Source organism: Numenius arquata, chromosome 17 (genome assembly GCF_964106895.1).
Source record: "Numenius arquata chromosome 17, bNumArq3.hap1.1, whole genome shotgun sequence".
Classification (NCBI taxonomy): domain Eukaryota; kingdom Metazoa; phylum Chordata; class Aves; order Charadriiformes; family Scolopacidae; genus Numenius; species Numenius arquata.
The window spans coordinates 425,368-446,739 of NC_133592.1; the positions used below are offsets into that span (position 1 = coordinate 425,368).

Here is a 21,372-nt window from a genome sequence, read left to right on the forward strand (position 1 = left end):
AGTAAAGAGTCCAAAAGAAATTAAGGAAAGAACAAGCGATTAGTTCAGCCTGACTTTGGAGCTGTAATTGGAAAAAACAGTCCTTGTAGAAAGGGTGTTTTGTTGTTTACTGAGAGCTCATTACTAACAATTTATTCTGCAAGTTAATTCTTAGCTTTGCTGGTTGGCAGCAGAGAACTGCTGCAACTCGATCCACACGAAGAGTTGCATATTCTTCAGGATTGTCCCATGTAAGGCAGTTCTGGTCAAGGTGGGCTGCAGTTGTTTGATGATGATCTGGTAGCAGATTAGTTTCTTTAGCTTTTCCATGACCAGTTATTTACATCTTACACTACAATAATTGGAAGCCTGGAAGAACTCGGTGGGCCCACTGACTGCATGGTCCCCTGCTTCTGTTGTCCTCTGGGTTGTGTTCATGTCACTGCATCCCCAGAGCTGTATATGAAGAGCATTCAGGATGGAGGCGGAGCACACAGAAATTGGACCGTACCAGAATTCACTAATTAATGAAAGCTAGTACACTAGCTCTATTGTGCATGCAATACAATACAGTATTTACAGTAATACCAGCAGTAATCTGCAGTCTGTTTTTGTTGGCTTTTTGTCTTCTTCCATTCAGTTTGCCTTCCTCCCGCCTGCTTTTCACCATGAAGGTAGTTCTTGAGTTGTTTCTTTTCCAGTAACGCCTGCTGCCAGCAGAGGAAGTGTGTTCTGGTTGTGTGTCCAATGACCAGAGACATAGATTGGTCTGGAGTCAGAGAGGAAAAGCTTCTGTGAAAGCTGAACACTTGCCCTGCCTTGTGCTCAGTACACATGAAATCTTGAGTAAATTTATTTTCCAAGTTCAACAACTCTTAACTGATATAAGGAGGCTCATTCCCCAGCCAGGCTGGGGAATAATGAGTCCCAGACAGCAGGTGTTGCTTTGGCCTAGTTTCAAGCTACCAGAACTTCTGAGTGAAACATTCGTGAGAACATCAGTAGCTTTGAGTTTTAGATTAGAAGAAAATACTACCTTTGTAGAAGGAAATACTGCCTTTGTAAAAGAAGTGTTAGAAAAGCATATTTTTAGTGCCTTCTGCTCCATTTGTAGTATGGAAACACCAGTTCAGAGAAATCACTTGAAGATGCTGAATAGTAATCAGTGGTTCTGTTTTTCTTATGAAGTATTTTGTGATTGCATATTTTATCAGTGAGATTTACATATTTTCAGTGAGCTCATATGTAGACTCCACATTTTATTCTGTTTTGCCTTGTTACAGTTACACATCTGAACTTTTCTATGAAGGCAAATTGATGGCAAGTGGAAAGCAGCCAGCACACAAGGATTTCTACCCTTTGACTTTCTTCACAGCACGTGGAGAAGATGTGCAAGAAAAAAATAGTACAGCTTTTTACAATAATGCAGAGGTAACTCTTCTTTGGCCTTGTTCTTGGTTTATTTTTTTTTCCTTAAAGCTCCCCTCTCCCCAAATTTATTGGTTTATGCTCAGTGTAGGTAGAAGACATAAATTGTCCTCTACTAACATGAGGGAACATGGAGTTTGCTAAACATGAAGTAGTGAACACTGCAATTGTAGTAAACATTTCCGCTAATCTATCTTCTCCTTTTTCCTTGCAATTGCAAGTTGCGTATAGTTCTCTTGGGCTCATTCTTCAGGATGTCCTTCCTGATAGTTTTTCTGACATTCTGATGGATGTATCTTAGCAACTGAGAGTAACTGCAATTTAAAGTAAAACTTAGATTTCTTTGACTGTTGTAGAAATGTTCCCACTCAGATAAGAGTCCTCTGGAGTAACATTTCATACTTGCTTTAATATGTTTAGGATCAGTGTCTAACTGATTGTGTGCAGATGGGATTTTTTTTCAGTGAGAACTTATTCTCAATATGTTTGTTTCACATAGATTTATTTGTATTCTTCAAAGATTTCATTCCCATTCCTTCCTTTGAATTAAAAAAACCCCAAACAGATCAAAACCCACAAAACAAACCAAACCCCAAGCACTCTCCCACTCTGCCCCCCGACTTGTGAATACTTTCCGTACTGGAAGATGCCTTTTTGCAGTCACCTCAAGTTAGGGAGGCCTTCACCCAACTCCTTTTTTTCCCAACAAAAAGATGTCGTAAGGAATGTCCTTGACATTTAAAGAAAACAAATATCACTAGTTTTCTTATGAGGAATTTTAACTGAAGTTAGGTTGCTGTTCAGCAGCAGTGAAGCACTGCAGAGCTGTCTGTGTTTCCTCTTGTTGATCATGGTGCAGTTCATCTGATGCACAATTTTCAACTTTGTTGTTGTTGTTATGCTGCTCTTGCTATGCATTTTCTGATGTATTAAAACATCTACTTAAATAAGAAGCTCCAATGACTTCTGGACACATCGTGGAAAAAAAATAATGAAGGCACCTGACTGCTTTGATTAATCTACTTGGATTGCTTTGCCATTTAAAAAAGTTGTAAAAAACCTAAAAATATCTTCAGTGGCCAAGTAGCTGTCTGAAAACTGTGAGTCATTAATAGCTCCAGGCAGAAATGAAGGAAAACAGCTGCTTAAACACCAACATGAAAAACTGAAATTCAGATGATGAGGAAGATTGTTTCTGTTTCACCCTTAGTGGACACTGGCATTGTGGCATTTTATGGTTAATTGGTACCTATATTAAGTATTAATAGGGAAAATACACTCCCCCTTTTTGGTCTTAATTCTAAGATTTCCCTATATGCTGTTAATTCTAACTACATATCCAGAAGCTATGTGCTTTTGCAAAAGCTTGCCAAAGTACCTGCAAAAGATCATTATAGTTGTGCTACGGTTTTTATAGATATCAAAGTTTATTTCAGTATCCTTTGTCGTAGAACTAGCTTTTAAATACAAGAATTTATGTTCCAAAAAGTTACATTCAGGACTTGCTCAAAAACAGCCACATATTTTCACTGCCTTCTGAAATAAGAAATTATAAAAAAATAAACTATTTGTGACTTTTTAAGGATTAAGATTTTTTGTCTTACTAGTTTCCTCATGATTTGTTTTTAAGTTATTGAGTTTTGCAATAAACTGTTCCAGTTTAATTTTTTTAAAATATATACTAAAATGAGAGTGTGTGTCATATAATCAGATCTTAGATGCTAGAAGTCAGCATGAAACAACAGATTTTTAGTAGTTAGGAACTCCTATGCTTTATACTATTGTACATACCCATTGTGATTTATATCACTATTCGTTTTCCTGAAATGTCCATAAAAGTCCCTAGCATTCCCACTTACCAATTTGAAGAAGAGATAATATAAAAGCTAAGAGCATTAAATGTATTTTTAACAGCCCCTTCCCACAGCGAAAGATGACTGGATGAATAGGGAAGAAGGTTAAGAATACTTGAGGTTTTTGTAGGAAAGCCTCTCTGCCTTTGCCTCCATTTAGAGGCTGCGCTTGCATTTGCGATGCTGTAGGAAAACTGCATTCATCAATTACCGTACTTTAAACAGCTGGATAAATATTTATTGAATGCCATATTGACACTTATTAAATGACATATTGACTATAAATGGTAAAAAACCCCAAATAAACCTCCATGCCTCCCATAAAGTTATTGAGAAATACCTTCTCCAGTCAGCGTCTCTACTGGGTGTGTTGAAACAAGCTGCTCTGCCAGTGCTTTGTGGCAGGAGGTTGCTTTGAGCCTGGCTCCTCACAGGAGGATGTTTTCAGTTTTTATTACTCATTAGTCTTTTCAGGTGGCACACTTAATTGTATTTCATAGAGATGAACTAGCAGTTGATGAATAATCTGAAGCTCCTGATGGCATCCTTCGGAATGGGAAGTGGTTGTGCTCTGGTATACATAGCCTCTCTATAGAGTTATCAAACTCTAATGCGACATGTATAAAATCCAGAATAAAAATAAAATAATCCCTATTTAGGTGGTGTATTTACTTATGGAAGTTCATTAGAGTGTGATAAGAAGGGTCCTACTCCACTTGACTTTTCTGTAAGAACATAAGCATGAAAATTAAGGTTATTAATATAATTTTCCAGGTTGTACTTTAAAGGTGACATTTTTGTGAGCAAACTTTTATTTCAAGATTAAAAAAAGGTACTGTATTGTAAATACATTGTTTTAATACATGATATTTTAGAGTATCACTATAGAATACAATAGTATTATTGCTTATTCAGTAAGGCTATGTAATACTGTGACATGTAAATGTTTTAGAGCTTTAAAATTCAAATTCTCTTTCCGTATCAAAGAATGATCTTCAGTGAGCATACTTTTAAGAATTCTGACTTTCTTTTAAGGTGTTTGAAGTAGTAGAGCGTGTTGAAGAATTAAGGAGAAAATGGCCTGTTGCCTGGGGCAAATTGGATGACGGCAGTATAGGTGTCGTAACACCTTACGCTGATCAAGTCTTCCGAATTCGGGCTGAACTTCGGAAAAAAAGACTGTCTGATGTCAGTGTAGAGAGAGTGCTAAATGTTCAGGGTAAGTAATAGTTATGTGTCTCAAAGATGTGCTAAGGAAGTAAAACATGTGAGTGGTGAAGTTAAGTAAGACTTGCTAAAATAATCTTAAAACAATCAGAACAAAAGGAGAGCTGTGATACAGCCCATAAAAACCAATATATGAAAATGAAACTGGCCAGTACGCTGATCAGATGTTATTCCAACACTGAATACCAAAGCAATCAACTCATGGATGTGAGGTTTATCTTTGTTCAAAATTAAGTTCAAGCTTACTTAAAAAATAAATTGAATGAAAAACGTGAAAACTGATGGATTTTTATTGTAAGGGGGAAAACAGAGTTCCACATAAAAAGGTAACAAGGCTTTAGCTTCAAAATATTTTACTGTTTTTTGCATTTGTAGAATAGACTGTAAAAACGGGTCCACAGATTTAGATATTTGTTCTTGGGATCACATTGATAACAGGAATTTTGTGTAGGCATTGCCTGTTGCTAGGTTGCACTTTCAGACAGTAATAAACAAAGGAAGATAATAAAGTAACTGAGTGACAGTGAGTGGTGTGTTCTGCTTTTTCACTGTAGATACTCGTATGTTTGAGAAATTTTTCAATGTGAAACAAGAATGTCCAGAGCTTTTTATGGTAGAATAAATAAATCCAAGATTTGTTGTTGGCTGATGGGCAACATTGTACAGAGAATTAGCATTTCAGAAAGTTCTGGAATGATTAATATCAAGATGAAAAATATGTTTTTTAAAGAGGAAATATTCTTGTAATAGCATACGCTATTTATAGTGCATCTCCTAAAATTTTTAAATCTTATTATTCTTGCATAATTCTCTTCATGTGAAGGGTAGCGATCAGTTCTTCAGAGTATCTAGGTGTGAAATCTGGCTGGCAAGTGCAATGGTCTGATTGTGTTACTACAGAAATAGCTACAATTATCTCAGACGTTTGTTTTTTGTTCCATTTTAGGAAAACAGTTTAGAGTGTTGTTTCTCAGCACAGTACGAACACGGCATACATGCAAACATAAGCAAACACCAATTAAAAGGAAAGAGCAGCTACTGGAGGATTCGACAGAAGACTTGGATTATGGTTTTCTGTCTAATTACAAACTTCTCAACACTGCCATTACGAGAGCACAGTCCTTGGTAGCTGTGGTGGGAGACCCTATTGCTTTGTGTTCCATTGGGAGATGCAGGTACTTTTTATGTTCCTTGGTTAATCAGGGGTAAGGTTACTAGAAAATGTGTTTATCTATGACTGATGGATTGAGTAAAATGATGGATGGTCTTTTAGGTGCCAAATAAGACACAATATAGTTAAACCCTTAATATAACTATAATGAAATTCCTGCTGTGCTGTCTACCAAGTCCCCTCTGGAGCTGGAGGTGTGAAGCTGTGCAAGGGCTGCTCCGGCCCCGCATCAGTCTTGCTGTCGGGGAAGGGAGGGGACTTTTTTTTTCTTTTTTTTCAGTGATAGTAAAGAAAGCCACTACAGATGAGAGGCAGAGCATTTTAATATCTTCTATGAGTTGGCAAGTCTGGCTTTTTTTTGTTGATAGGGGTTTTTTGTTTGTTTGTTGGGTTTTTTTTTATAACAACCTACAGAGAAAAAGTGTGAGATACCTATCACCTGGTCATTGATAAACTGTCTTCTCTTGTATTTATAGTTGCTCTAACTTTTACTTGACAGTAACAATTGAAGATGCTTCATTTTATTTTCTAGTGGGGTTTTTTTGGTTTACTCATTACAACTTTATATATAAATAGGACAAGGGGTAATGGTTTTAAATTGGAAGAGGGGAGATTCAGATTAGATATTAGGAAGAAATTCTTTACTGTGAGGGTGGTGAAGCACTGGAACAGGTTGTCCAGGGAAGTTGTGGCTGCCCCATCCCTGGAAGTGTTTAAGGCCAGGCTGGATGGGGCTTTGAGCAACCTGCTCTAGTGGAGGTGTCCCTGCCCATGGCAGGGGGGTTGGAACTCTATGATCTTTAAGGTCCCTTCCAACTCTAACCATTCTATGATTCTATGATAATTTGGAGTTAAAGATTGTGATGTAATGTATTTTAAAGTTGAATATTATGGCAGTCATACGAAGGTTGAAGGACTGAAAACCAACCCGCCTGGATGCAGTCCTGAGTAAAGTGCTACAGGCAATCCTGCTTTGGCAGGGGAGTTGGACTAGATGATCTCTAGAAGGTTACTTCCGACTCCAACAATTCTGTGATTCCGTGATTATTTATGTTTTTATATGTCTTCACGACACTAGGGAAAAAAACTCGTTAAGATTTGAGTGAATTTACTTTTTATAGACCTAAATGAAGAAATGTGAAAAATGCTGAGAGATGTAAACACTGATGTTAAGGATACCGAGTTCTTGTTCTTCAAAGGTTTCTTTTTTCAGTGGAAGAGCTGAAATGTTGAGGTGATCAGAGATAAACCCTGAGGCTTATTTCTCGAAGGGAGGAAACACTGCACTGACTACATTATTATAATACAGCTAAAAATGTGTATTAGTCAGTTGTTGTATCTATGTTATATTCTACTTTCCTGAGCAGTGTTCTTCTACTGTATTGAAAATGGATGTGGTTTTCAAGGATCAGAACTGAAAAACCCAAATGTAAACCCAACCTTTGTTTACTGCATTTATGAAATTTAACTTGCGTTTAACCCCTTACCTGCTGGGGAAACATCAGGAGTCATTACATACGTTAATACAGTGATCTGCTCTGAACTGCTAATAATGTCTTATTAAAAGAGAAAGATGGTTGTTGGTTTATTTCACTTTTCCCATTACCTGCTTGGTTTTTTAGACACGATCTGGTCTGTGTAGCTAACTGATGCGAAGGAGCTCTGTGCCTTGCGAGCCCTCCACCCACAAGTGACGGGTGTCTGTGGTTCATCTATTCGCACTGCAGAGATACGTGATGGAGCTGTAGAGGTTGCCGTGCTGTGCTGACGGAGATTTCTCTTTGCTACATTTGGTTTCAGGATGTGCAGTGTTACCTAAGTCAGAGAATTAGTTAATCCCTCGTTAGTCTAGCTCACACCTAGAGCCATTACTGGTTCTCTAACCATCTGTCTAAATACAGATTTTGTTGGAGAATGACCAGATCTCTTATTCTCTCCAAATCCCAGTAGGGCAGGGTAGTCTCTGGAATTTTCACGTAAGCCTGAGTGATGAGGTTTCAAAGCAGATACTCAAAAGGGACCCAGTTGTCAAATGTGGGGGCTCAGCAGCTTCTCCAAGTATGACTTCTTCAAAATATCTGAAGTAGGGAATGTAAAAACTTACTAAAATAACAGTATAGGCTATCTGCACAGTATATGAATTAACAGCCTTGGCAGTAAGGGATTGGGTTTGCCTTTCAAAGACCAGCAACTGTTTATATACGTATAGCTGTTCAAAATTATAAAACAAAAAGGTAATTAAGAAACAAGGAGCACTGGAGCTTTATTAAGATGTGTCTCAAGCTTTCTCTTTAGTACACCATTGTCTTGTTTCACTGAATAATTGAACATTTGCTCTTTGAAAATAGTGCTGGAGGGGCTCAGGCATGCTGGTGGAAAGATGGTTCTTTTTTAGTACAACAGGAGTATAGAAGTCTGAAAGAAGTGACATTTCGTTAGGAAAAACAGACCTCAAAAAAGTTTAGAGAGTACTTGAAATTTATAAATATTCTAATACCTGTCAAAATGAGTCAAGACTCTGTAATGATAGTTGTAGAGAGCTTTGTGAAGTGTGCCCAGGGTAATCATTACATTTCTGTGTGCTACAATCGGACTAGACAGGGCTGTTTTGGCAGACACTCCCTCTAAACTGCAGAGCACACGGTAAGACAGAGGCAGCAGTATTTTATTCTCTGTTCTTACACCCCAGTACAAGTGTTCCATGTGTAGAGAGACTGCTCGGGGCATTTTAAGCAAAAGTGGATGGGTCTCAGTGGATTTGTGGTACTTGGCAGTAGGTTTGGTGACTGAATTGATTAATCAGAGGGAGTTCCATCATTAAAGCACCCCAGTGAAGTATTTAATTTTGGTTTTTAACCTTCACTTAAAACCTTGCAAGATATATTTGCCTGACAGCAAAATGCAGAAAAAGGGCCATCCTGCATCCTGAATTTTAAAAGAGCATTTCTTGCCTCTATTGCAGCAGAATCACAGCAGAAGATGGGCTTTTAGGGAATACTATTTTGAATTCTTAAATACATCAGTAATGCCACAGCATTCTTGTAAGAAACACATTTATTCTTTTCCACAAAGGGCAGCTACTCAGCAAAATGTGACACTGCTGTTAAAATTAGTGTGCAGCTTTCTCTCATTTTACAGATTTTGGGGAGCCAACACGGAAATAACAGTGCTTGCTTATAGGCCAGACCTTATTACTGAGGGGTGAACTAGAATGAGTTGCAGTCAAGCGCACCTTTACGACGACTTTCATTACTGTTGATTTTTTTGAAAGAGAGCAGCTCAATCAGTGTTTTTTTTTTCAAGTGACATCTTCAGACCTCATTTAAATATCTTTTAAGCTTAAGTAACTTCACCCCAAAAAGTTACTTTGGGGTTAAAAAAAGTAAACAAAATCATCATAAGTTTAAAACTTTTGTAGAGATCCTGCTGTGGATGTTAAAAACATAAAGGCTGTTTTTATAAGCTATAGAAAGACATCATGAGAAAGCAGAAGACAGGTAGGAATGTTCTTTTCTTCCATGGTTTAAATAACCCCTCCACCCCCCAAAAAGTTTGATACAAAATTTTCATAAAGTCATGTGTCATCTGATGGTTGTCTTTCTGGCTTGAAATTTCTTCTATATGTTATAGTAATATCTGACATGCAATAAAATTTATGGTTATATTTATCTAGCTATAGTTATGTTAAATCTGTTTTAATTCTAACAACAGCCATCGAGTCTTACTCCTTTTTATTGTTTCTAATAATTGTTTCCGTAGGAAATTTTGGGAAAGGTTTATTGCCCTGTGTCATGAGAATGAAAGTCTCCACGGTATCACGTTTGAACAGATCAAAACTCAGCTGGAAGCTTTGGAGTTAAAGAAAACTTATGTGTTGAACCCACTGGCCCCTGAGTTTATCCCCCGAGCTCTTCGGCATCAGCATTCAGCGAATACCACCAAACAGCAGCAGTCACCACCAAAGGTAAAGTTTTACTGATCATGAATTTTGTCAGAAAGTGAAAGTGCATGTAGGAATGCTGTTTGAGAAATTATATAAAAGGTTTGTGGAACAAGCTGTTTCTTTAAAATGGCATCAGTGCAGTCAGATATCAATGCAAATTCCAGAGGGATCCTCGGCATTTGCCAGTGAAAGCTCAGATTTGTGTTATAATACAATATTTAGCAATATAGCTTGGGGTTGTCCAAGCCTTGTTTCCACACTAAAATGTATACCTTGAGTCACTCAGGCGTGTTCAGTGACTGTGTTGCAATGACCCTGACGAACTTCAGCCACGGATCTTGGCCTCAGTATTTAGAGAAGCCAATTTAAACCCTCTGAACAGAGGCCATCCCTGTGCCAAGCAGCTGAGAAACAACAGGTCGACATTGGCAGTGGTGGGGAGTACAAGGAAACAACAACATAATAGCCAAAAGTGATTTGGTTTGATCTAAAAATCACATTTGAAATTCAAGGACTTATGTAAGATAATTGTTTGATTTAATTAAAAATATGTGCTAAAACAGTGTATTGCCTAGATTAGCTCCCTGATAATGTCCTTCGGAAGGCTGGATTTCATTAGCATCAAGAGGGCAGAGAGATGAAATTACCACTCAGGAAATTTTATCAGCTGTTTTTATAAAAGCAGATAAAGAAGTGATGAAAATACATACCTTCCTTAGGATGAAAAAAAATAACACTAAATTTTGGAGCTTTTTTGGGGGGTGATAGATTAGTAATCAATTCTATTTTAATAGTTCTTTGTAGTTTATTTCAAAATCATTTGAGTTATAATTTGATTCAGTGGTGTTTAGAGATGTAACTGAAATGCAGGTTGTCAGCTTTGTGATGAATTCTGTTGTACAACAAGGAAGAAATATACGTATTTTCCATAGCTTTGGATTTTAGTTGCAGGCTGTATCATTTAAATGAAATTTTTACGACAGGCTTTTTAACTTTAACTGTACAAAAAGGAAAGCCTTCCCTTTGGCAGTCCTTCCCAAAAGAGCGTTTGTAAGTGAGAACATTTGGTTTCTTCATCAAGATGCATTACTGTCTGAAACAAACACCATATTTCTAAAGCATCTAGTCGTGTGTCAAAACACTGGGCGTACAGAAAACCGTGAATTAAAAAATTATTGTCTTTAAAAAGTCATTGCTGCACTCTCATTTTTCATGAGGGCTTCAACCTTGGATGCATTTTCTTTAATAATAGAACATCACTATTAATATTTTTTGTTCCCTAAAATGAAGAAAAAGTATTTGAAAATGCAGGTATACTACATTTAAAAAAAAAAAAAAAGAGCGGGTGGGGGAAGTGAGTCTTGTGAAAAGACTGTTCTATTTATTTTTCTTCAGTTTGTTAGTAAACTAAGCACTTGTGCTGTAGAAATCAGAAGAGACACTTTCAAACTGCCAGCACTGTATTTTCACTTTAAGATGTGAAGTGTTTTAACCACCTGTATCATAATTAGAATGAAATCTCTTCCCTCTGAATACAGTTGGCAGCTGGTGTGTGCGGTACCAGCATTAATGCGAGCAGGTAACACTCAGACACGCCAGAAAATGTCTGGGATAAGTGACACAGTCCCCTTTCCTCAAGTTTTAAAAGCAGATATTTAGCTTTGCTTATTTTAGAGCTCCTAAGTACAATATTTAATATAAAAGATGAAAAACTAAGAACCTAGTGCTGGTGTATTTTGTAGCGAAAAACTGAGAACAGCCTCCGGGGCAGTGTTTTAAGGTGAGTTTGTGGACTGTTTGTGGACAGCCGTGTAGTTCAGGGCTTGTTTTTCACATGTGGTGAAAAGTGATTTTGTAAAAACAGCACCTTCTTATTCAGCAGAATTGCTTTTGGATTTATGCAAGGACATTAAAACCTCTTTGCTGTTTATTTTTTAAAGAAGAAAAAAAGTGTCAGTCCTGCCTCTGGGAAGCAAACAGCTAACGTGGAACTGGCTGGGGGCTGCTGTGCCTCCTGGCAGCCCTGTCTGGGGGGGCACCTCCTGCACCTGCCTTTGCGTGGCCTGGCTGGGGCCGGTGGGACTGCGGGAGGGACAGCAGAGATGGAGAGGCACGGCCTTTATTAGCGGTGGTGATGTGGAAATGGAGAGTTTTCAGAACTCCGAGCTTCCTGAAGGGTGGTTAGCCTACAGTAAACAAGGCTCTGAATTGTACAGCTCTGCCCATCTTCCACTTGCTGCCCGTGCTCCAGCTTTTCAGCCGGGATTCAGGCACTTACTTGGGATGCGTTGTTGTCCCAGATACTTTATACAGTCAGTGAGGACCACAGGTCTGATGAAGTCTCTGGAGAACGCTCTCTTCTCCTGTCTGTTGACTGAAGGGGGATCCTAGAAGTGATGAGGCTGTTAACTGCCTGAAGCCACCTAAATCTTGGTCTGAGTTCCCTCTAAGTGCCTTTATGTAATGAGGATTTTTGTTCTCTGAAGGTGGAGCAGGTTTTTAGAGGAAACTGATTGTATCTGTGCTCCAGTGCTCTCAGTCGCCATCAGTTCTGGTGTAGGTTTAGGTGTTCCGTAGATGGGTAGGGAAGTGAACCTTGATCTGGAAATCTTTGAGAAATGGTAACGGTTTAGTCATCAATAGACTATAATAGTCATTAAGTCATCAAAACTATTAAAAGAAAAAGACAAAAGAAAGCCAGCCCTTCCCTTCCCCAAGTTACAGATGGCCCCAGTTGACTTACAGTTACCAATCTGATACCGTTATGTGCTGAAGCTCTGATTCAACAGGACAGCTGTTCTTAGAATTTACGCTATTTCAGTTTTAAAAATATGGCCCCTATAAAATGCAAGTATGATAGGTAGAACAGAGATTTGTTAGGCTGGTGCACATACAGCTTGATGCTAACTGACAGCGTAACAGATACAGGAATGCCTCGTACTAACCATGAGTGATTAAGGCATGTGGCTCCTCTACAGTTTCAGATTGAATCTTGCTCTCTTTCGTGAATAAACAGGTTTCTTTTGTTTAAGTACTACAATGAAAAGCAATTATTGTTTTATTTTTCAATAATTCATTTTGAAAACGAGAGGAAAATTCAGAGACCGGTTCTTTCATCTGGTTTATGCATGAGTCAACAGTGTCAAATAACCTGTCTTTGTACCCTGACTAATTTGCTCAGACTGCTGGAAAACAGCCCAGACTCATCTCCCGGGCAAGAAAAGTTTTGCAGCATCAAAGGATTTTTAGATTTATTTTAAATTTGTAAATGTACTTAGGTCCAGATTAAGTAAGGTATTCCTATCCTGCCAAAGACTTAAGAGCATACTGGCATTTGAATATGTGCTCACAGTTTATGAGTATTAACTAATTAGTTGATGCTGTAAACTCATGAGCACGTAGGAGGGATAACTCAGTTCTGTTACCTTCTCTTGTAATGGACAACTCGCCAAGGAAAAACAGTTTCCCCAGAGTACTCTGGTTCTTGGCTCTACTGTATTGTACTTTTCCTAAGTCCAGAAGCAGATACAAGAGATGGGGTGGGGAGACAGTGTCTAATGAGCCTGGGTGAGCAATTGAGTAAAACTGGCGGCAGCTACTTTGTCTCCAAGGTTCTTGAGCTGAAACCTGGAGAAGAAAGTGGATCATGCTGCCGCTAGGAGCTGCCATGGAAGAGGAGTACAGAGGGTTGTGTTAGTACTGAGTGCTGGTCCTACAAGAAGTGAGACAGTGGGAAATAAAATGGTGAGGAAGGAAACTCAAAGCAGCTGGCTGTAACTCTCTTGGCGTCTGAACAAAGGCCTTGGGAGAGAGTGTCCCCAGAGGGACTGGTAACAACCTAGTGGTTAATTGAATTAGTGGTATTTAATGTCCAGCTTTGTGATGGAACTGGATGGTTGAATGTGTAAGAATAAAATGTTGGGCTAAATTCTTTCAAACTCTATTTTATATTTAATGTTCACTTGAAATAAAAAGCTTTGGTTTACGTAAGAATGAAAAGCATTACTGTGATTGTTTTTCCCTTTAAAGGGCAAGGTCCATCATCATAACCAGAACGACCATTTCCCTCCTGATGGAATTGGTAAGTATCTCTGCTGTTACCGAAGGAATTCCTCTGAGCTCACGCTGATTTGGCTTCAGTGAATTTGATACTCTATTTACATCAAGTTACTGTCTGGTCCGATCTCCATTTGAAAGCCATTTATTTCTTGTGTGCATTTGGGGAGCATTAGAGACTGTTAAGTGGACCTGAGGTATTTTCGGGGCTGTCCCTTTATAGGTGTTGTGCACACCGACTTCAGAGCCTTAACACAACAGTTGTTCTTGGCCTCTTGAAAATGGCTGTGTTTGAAATTCATAATGTAAAATACTGTTCCAGTGTATTCGCACTAGGAGTTAGGACATTATATCGCATGCACTGGGTATATGACATTGTGCTGTCATACATCCAGATATTACTGATCATGCTTTTGCAAGGCAGCATGAAACAGCGTAATAATTCTGTTATTAATTTGAAAAAGCACTAATTTAAAGCTTGTCTTCCCTGGTAAAGAAAGGAGCATGATTCTAGTTTTTGATGCAGTGTTTAACAGCTACTCTGACTGTCAGCATATATAATTGGTTTGGGACATTCCTTCATTAATGCAGTTACCAGCTACCTGTTTCTCTGTATCTCAACTCCTATTTTCTGCCTCTTCAGATTTTTAAAATGGGACACAGGATTTGATTAATGCTTTCTCTCGGTGTGTCAGACCTGTGCTGTTAGAGTTGCACACGTGCTTTGTAAAGATAGATGCTATTAAGATGAAAAAAAAAAAAGGAAATAGGTAGTCTTCATATTCTTTTTGTGTATGTAACTTCTTTTATTTGTATATGTATTTATATCTTTTTTTTTTCTTTCTTTTCAGTTCAGCCCAATCCTTCTGTTTTAATTGGAAATCCTATCCGAGCATATACTCCTCCCCCTCCTCCTCTGGGACCTCACCCCAATCTGGGGAAATCTCCAAGTCCTGTTCAAAGGATAGATCCACACACTGGGACAAGTATTCTATATGTACCTGCTGTCTATGGAGGAAATATGGTCATGTCTGTGCCTTTGCCTGTAAGAAATCATTTTCTGCTTACACTCTCCCCTCCCAATTACTTTATGTACAAAAATGAATGCCAAAATCAGTTAGTGAATATTTTGCAGCCTTTTTCAGTTCTTTACTTCAAATATGTGGGCTTAGCTGGCTCTAGTAATGGCCGTGCAGAGGACCACCAGAAAATCAGGACTTAGAAACGTTGTTCCTGCGACTAACTCCAGGCAGCCTAAAAGCAATTTCATGTTCATGTAATTTGGTGTATTTTCTGAGCTCTAGGTTTAAGCACACCAGTGGGATCTGTCTAATCTGACTTGAGATACCTGCATCTGAATTAATTGCCTAGTCCAGTTCTTAATCATTGGAGAGACATAGGTGATTCAGACAGCGCTTGTTTCTCTTTATTGGCTTCATACAGTTTAAATTACCAGCTTTGGATGTCTGCAGTGCAAGGTGTCTGAAGTGAAGTGATAAGAAAAATAAGCATAATGGGATGTTTTCCCCTTCCAGAACCCTATAGCAAACTGGTTTCCTCTGCAATCCTTTTCCTTAATGACATTTGAGAACACAATGAAGATCCCTAATCAGGTCTTTTAGCCAACATTTATGTTTGGAATTTTTACATTACAAATAAAACTATTTCACCAAAATTTACACAAATTAAAGAAGCTGGCTCTGCTTTATTTGTAACCTCCACAGCCAGATATTCCAGGAGGAGAACAGGGAGGGAAGAACAAAGGCTGCAGAAGCGATGTTGGGGAGTAACTGTGTGTTGTGCACAACTCGTGAAGGGGTGGAGGGCATGGAACCCGCTTGTGCCATGTGTTTTACTCCATTCGTAATGCTAAATATTGGCATAAATTCATTTGGTTTTTCATAATTATGTAAGTCCTGTATTGTAATTTAGGTTATGGATGCTCTATAGGGGACTTGCTGTAGAAACCCCAGTTTCAGTTATATATGTTAGATCCTCTGGCAGCTGTAGATTGGTTTTCTTTGCTAAGTCAAGGAATTTTCCTTTTTCCTAGCTTACTAGAAATCTGTGTGATGGATAAATTTAAATGCAATGAGAAGGCCAGCAGCTGTATCTTTGTCATGCTTGCTCACATTATATTAGTATCAAACCAAGACAATTTTAAAAGTTCTGTCTTATTGTTCCAAGATTAATATATTTTTATATTTCCAAGCAAAAGAAATATATTAAAAATAAGTATTTTGAGCTCACCTTCCCTGAGGATGGATTTTTAAAAATAATGAAGTGGGAAGACTGAGGTACTAATGATACTGCTGCTTTTGAAAAGAAGCTTGTTGGAGATGATTTGGGATTGTACAGATGCAATAGTAGCCTAAAGCTAAAGTTCAAAGTGCACATTTCAAGGGCAAATACTAATTTTCAAAAAAAATGGCATGAAAGTTGTTACACTTAAAACAAGTAGGGACTGCAGCAAAATGTGTTTATGTTCATGTAAGATTAAATGATCTCTTTGCTTTGTTTAAGGCAGTTTCCAAGGTAAAAACATGAGGAGGTTGTCTGCTGTCATCAGCAAAGGATGCTTTGTCAGCCTGAGTGTTGATGGTTACTTTCCCTGCACCCTCCTGTTATTCATACATTTTCTTCCTTTTAATAAGTCCCGTACAGGGTGAGATTAGACTAATTTGATCCGAAGCTGTCTTCCTTTGCATTCCTTTTAGGAATAAAATTTAAAATTTAAAATTTAAACGGACTTCTTTACATGCTTTTGGGAGGTGAATTTTCCTGCAAATATTTATGAAGATAATCTGCAACATGTGTGTCACGTAGCGTGGACACTTTGGAGTGCCGTGTCATTTTTAAAATACCCGTAGTCTCTTGGTTCTGCCAGTGGTCCTCTGAACTTCACTCAGAGTCTTGCTGTGCAGAGATACGCTGTGCCCGCTCCTTCTGCGTTAGGAGATCACAGCACTGGGTTAGGAGATCACAGCTAAAGGGCCATAACAAATTCCTCAGGTTAGAGGCTTCCCTATGTTTCCCCCCTGAGACACAGCCTAATGTCTCTTTTAACCGTCAAGAGAGAGACTTTTTATTTTCTTGAACTTCACCCACTTCTATTTATTTAGAGAAGAGATTAATATAAAGTTTATTAAAATACAATTTATCCATCAGTCTTTTCTCTCTGAATTTTTGAACCACTGAAACAAGAATGGGTTTTGATACAAATGTTTTTTTTTGCAGGGTAGTCCTTGAAAACCTTGCTGCTAGGTCTGCCCTTACTGCTCCCCCTTTTAGCACCACCTGTAGTTGTGTGTTAGTGTGTCAGGTCGTCTCATGCACGGAAAACTGCTTGTTACTGATCAGCGTGATTGTTACTGTACTTCCTTTAACGTGATTGTATCTTTTTTCCTTTTTTTTTTTTTTTTTTTTTCTCTCTGAAATGATGTAGGTGCCATGGACGGGGTATCAGGGTAGGTTTGCAGTTGACCCTCGAATCATTACTCATCAAGCAGCTATGGCATATAATATGAACCTGTTACAGGCACATGGGCGTGGGTCTCCTATACCTTATGGCCTGGGACATCACTCACCGGTTGGGCTGGGACAGCAGCAGCCGCTTCAGCATCAGGACAAGGAGCAACATGAACAAAGTCGAAATGGTTAGTTGTTGAAATTACATTGCAAATTGGTCTTGTTTTGAGGGAGTTTGTACTTTAAATAGGGTATTGTGGAAAGAATTTTTTTATTCTCTCTTTTAAGTGACATGGAGTGATCTGCAGAGTTGGGGAAAGAACCTGTCGTTTGCTGTTGCAAATAGAATAACTAAGATATTGTGGCATTCAGAGGAGGAAGTAAACAAAGTTGGGATGTATGTGTGTTGAGGGTATAATTGGTCTGTCTCTGTTCTGCACTCCAGTGGTAACCACCACTGTTTGCAGTTAAGTTGGAAGAGCTACTTAGTGATGATTAATGAACAAAGTGCAGAGATTAAAGGAAAAGTGTTATTTGGGTAAATTATCTGAAATGTCTATGGTGCCGTAAATGCTATATTAATAAGTTTAAACTTTCCTGTGTCTGGGAAGAAAAACATCAAAATAATAATTTTTCCATTGAAACTAACTAATTTCTTAAATGTTTTTAGGTAAAAGTGAAAACACTGCCGGACCTGAAATCAGTAAAATTCGAACACCTGAGAAGAAACCTCTAGAATCCAAGCAGGTGGGTTTGTCTTGTATGGATTTGTGGGTGTCTTTTTTTTTTTTTTTTTTGATGTTTTCTCTTTTAATGAATTTATTCATTACTGACATGTTTTTTATGGGGTTTTTTTAATATGCATTTTCAAAGTTTTTCATTCTCTTTTTCTAGGTTGACTTAGAAGCAAATTCTCAGAATAGAAGCCCAGAGTCGCGTTCTGGTGTTGGTTATCCAAACGCTAAATTTCATCGCAAAGATAATCTTAACCCCAGGCAGCTGAATCTCCATCTCACCCCTCCCCACTCACAGTACCCAGTTCCCAACCGCCACTTCCAGCACCTCTCACAGATACCAAGGCAGCCATATCCTCTGCAACAGCAGCAAAACCTTTTAAGTCAACAACAAAATCATTTGTCCGAACAACAAAACCAAATGCCACCCCAGCAAAGCCAGGTAGTTCAGCAGCACAACCATTTGAACCAGCAGCCTCCACCACCTTCGCAGCTTTCCCCTGCTTACCCCGCAGGCCCCAGCCAATCTTTTTTTAATAATCCAATTCCCCACCGACCGCATTCTCCTGCTGTAGATGCTGTGATTTCAGAACAACACCCCCCGCCTATGTTACAAGAAGTCAATAATCCTTTGAGGCCTATTGCACAGCACAACCCTGTTCTGTCAACCCACTTGAACAACTTCATTGAAGAGAATCCATCAGGAATGCCCTTAGGGGACACTTTAGGTAGGTGACTTTTCTTTATTTAAATTCAGAGTGTGCAATTATAACTACATTGAAGTGAAAATGAAGGGAGGTATTTACCTTTTCAGGCATATTGCTCTGAATTGGGTCATTGCTGGGTTAGTTTCTGTAAGTAATGTCATTGAGCATAATTTGCTGCTTGAGGCATGTTTGAATATTCAGCACTTTATTAGAAGATTCATGTTTATATGGTTTTCCATATGATTTAAATAACCAGGTTATACACTGCAATGCAGTTAGTGTATAATAGGCCCTGGAATATACTGTATGAAAAGTATTCTTTTCTTTTCTGACATAAAGATCTTTAAAAAGGGGCATTAGATAAATTTTTTTTTTAAAACTATTTTTATAGATCGTATGCATGGAAATGTAGCTTTGGAAACAATAAGGCAGCAACAACAAGCCAGGTTACAGCAATGGAATGAACATAATGCCTATCTCAGTCAAGGCACTATTCCATATCAACACCATCACCATCCTCATCTACCACATCTTCCTCAGCAACCAATTGGATTGCATCAGCAGCAGCAAGTTAGGGCAAACTGGAAACTTGCCAGTAATACAGAAGATGAAACAGAGGCAACATATTCAAGGTATTTGTTTACTGAGTCATCAGAGCTTGTGTAAAATTGAGCAGTGGGCACCTCTTTGTAACACTGTGATCAAGTGCAAGACACTTAAAGGTATTGCTTTGTGCTGCTGTTATTATGAAGGTTCAAATAGTTGGCAGGCTGACTTACAACTATGCTTTTATTATGTGTTATGCTTTATTCTGTTAGTATATTGGGTAATAAAGCTGTAGTGACAAAAATACTTTTATGGAGCTTTTCAGTGCTGTATTTACTGAATAAGGAATGGATAGAGAGTAACAACCTTGGGTTTATAAAAGAGATGTCTGAGTGTAGTTAAGGTCTATTTAAGTTGTAAATTCTTCAAATTGAGTTAGTAGTCTCAGATTTGTGTGCTTGAAAAGAAACAAACCAACCCCTCCCCAAACACTGCTCCCCAATAAAACCTAAACTTTTCTTCCTTTTCAAAAAGCCTTTGCTTTTAAAAGCAGATTTAAAAGAATGCTTACATTTAAGAGCATTGGGGGGCAAGAAAGGAAGCTGTTAAACAGAAAAATGGTTCCAGCGGTCATCAGCTTTAATCATTTATATTGTAAAGGCTGGATTTTTAAATTGCCTCTGTTTACTGTCATCTCCCACTATGCTTTATTTTCCATCTGGTTTGTTATATCCGTGGTAAAGCATCTAAATGCTCTCTTATCTGATTTGGGAAGTGCTGAATTGAATATTCTTTACTTTTTGAAGTATATTGTGCAAGTGAGGGGGATCCCGGATTGTTCTGGTTTTTGCCTTTTAAGGGGTTAAAATTTTCTTTAACTATATGAAGTTTTTTACTTTGTATAATAAAGCAGGAAATCCTTACCTTAGTTGTCTCTTAAGAGAGAACAAAAAATTGATTCTTGTGACTGAAAAGGAAATCTCAAGAATTATTAAAACTTTGAGATGATTCAGGTAGGTATTTCATCCAATTAATCCTCTCGTCCGTAATTTCTGATTGCTCACGGTCATATCCTTTGAAGTTAGGGTCAATAAGTGCAAAGACGAGTATATTTAAATTCAGTGTTTTGTGCTTTGAGTTTTCTCCACCTCAAAAAGAGTGGGATTTCAGCAAAACATTTTTTTCTTTTTCTTGATACATTTATTCTGCCAATACAGATTCCAGGATTTGCTGAGAGAACTGTCTCACCGTGATCAAAGTGAAAGTCGGGACTTAGCTGAAATGCCACCCCCTCAGTCAAGACTGTTGCAATACAGACAAGTTCAGCCCAGAAGCCCACCAGCACTCCCTTCTCCTTCCTGCAACTCTAACCACAGCACTCACTTCCCTAACTTCACTGAAAACAACAGAGACATTGAAATACCCAGTAACCCAGCATTTCAGCAGCATTTACCCCAAATATACAATCCCCCTTTCTCTATGCCATCTGAACATATAACCCCATCTCCCTTGAAATACCTGCAGCCTGATGGATCGTGGACTTATGCTAACCTACAGCAGAACCACCTTATGGGGCAGGGCTTTCATTATGGTATACCTCCGTTGCCCCATAGGTCGCAACAAAACCCTTTTATACAGATACAGTCTCATCAGCATGCAGTCGGTCAGGAGCCATTTCATCCACTCGCATCTCGAGCAGTATCTGCTTCTTCGCTCCACAGCTTAGAAGAGGTAGGCGTTTTTCTCTGCCTATGCAATTGTTGTGTCATTTTAATATCAAATTATATTTTAAAGTGGTCATGAATGGGAATTTCAGTGAAGTAAAAATTGTCTCTAAATCTTTTCTGTTCAGCCTGTGCATATTCGTGGTTCTCATCACTGCAGGTGTAATGTTATCTCTACTAAAATGGAGGTCTTGACTTTTGGAATGTTACTCAGAGTTTTCTTGCAATCATTGCTCTATTATCCGCATGTTTTTTAGCTACCCCGGGTGAAAACTCATGAAATGACTCTCTGGAAAGTCAGCTTGAATCAACCAGCCAGTTGGCTCAGTATTAATCTGTGAATGCAGTTGAGTTACTTTTCGTACAAACTTGAGACCAGAGCAGAACAGTTGTTTCAACGTGGTACAAATTGTGATTTAATAAATCCCACCTGGCCTGAGCCAATTTTGTGTGAAGCTACCCTGTGTATTTTGGGGGAAATCAGTGCAGAGGTGTCCAGCTGTGCCGCGTGGATCTGAGTCCAGCACAAACCCTGC

The 21,372-nt window shown here is 38.5% G+C and overlaps 1 protein-coding gene across 2 annotated transcripts in view; it reads left to right on the top strand.

Moving 5' to 3' along the window:
- Positions 1-21,372, top strand: part of HELZ (helicase with zinc finger) — a 70,049-nt gene that overhangs the window by 41,479 nt on the left and 7,198 nt on the right. For both annotated transcript variants that reach the window (XM_074160040.1, XM_074160041.1), the window contains exons 18-28: positions 1,263-1,410; positions 4,296-4,479; positions 5,434-5,662; positions 9,418-9,622; positions 13,631-13,682; positions 14,509-14,702; positions 17,103-17,313; positions 17,796-17,872; positions 18,020-18,587; positions 18,958-19,198; positions 20,330-20,843. In XM_074160040.1, the coding sequence (XP_074016141.1) occupies positions 1,263-1,410; positions 4,296-4,479; positions 5,434-5,662; positions 9,418-9,622; positions 13,631-13,682; positions 14,509-14,702; positions 17,103-17,313; positions 17,796-17,872; positions 18,020-18,587; positions 18,958-19,198; positions 20,330-20,843 (2,623 nt within the window). The remainder of the gene's footprint in view (positions 1-1,262; positions 1,411-4,295; positions 4,480-5,433; positions 5,663-9,417; positions 9,623-13,630; positions 13,683-14,508; positions 14,703-17,102; positions 17,314-17,795; positions 17,873-18,019; positions 18,588-18,957; positions 19,199-20,329; positions 20,844-21,372) is intronic.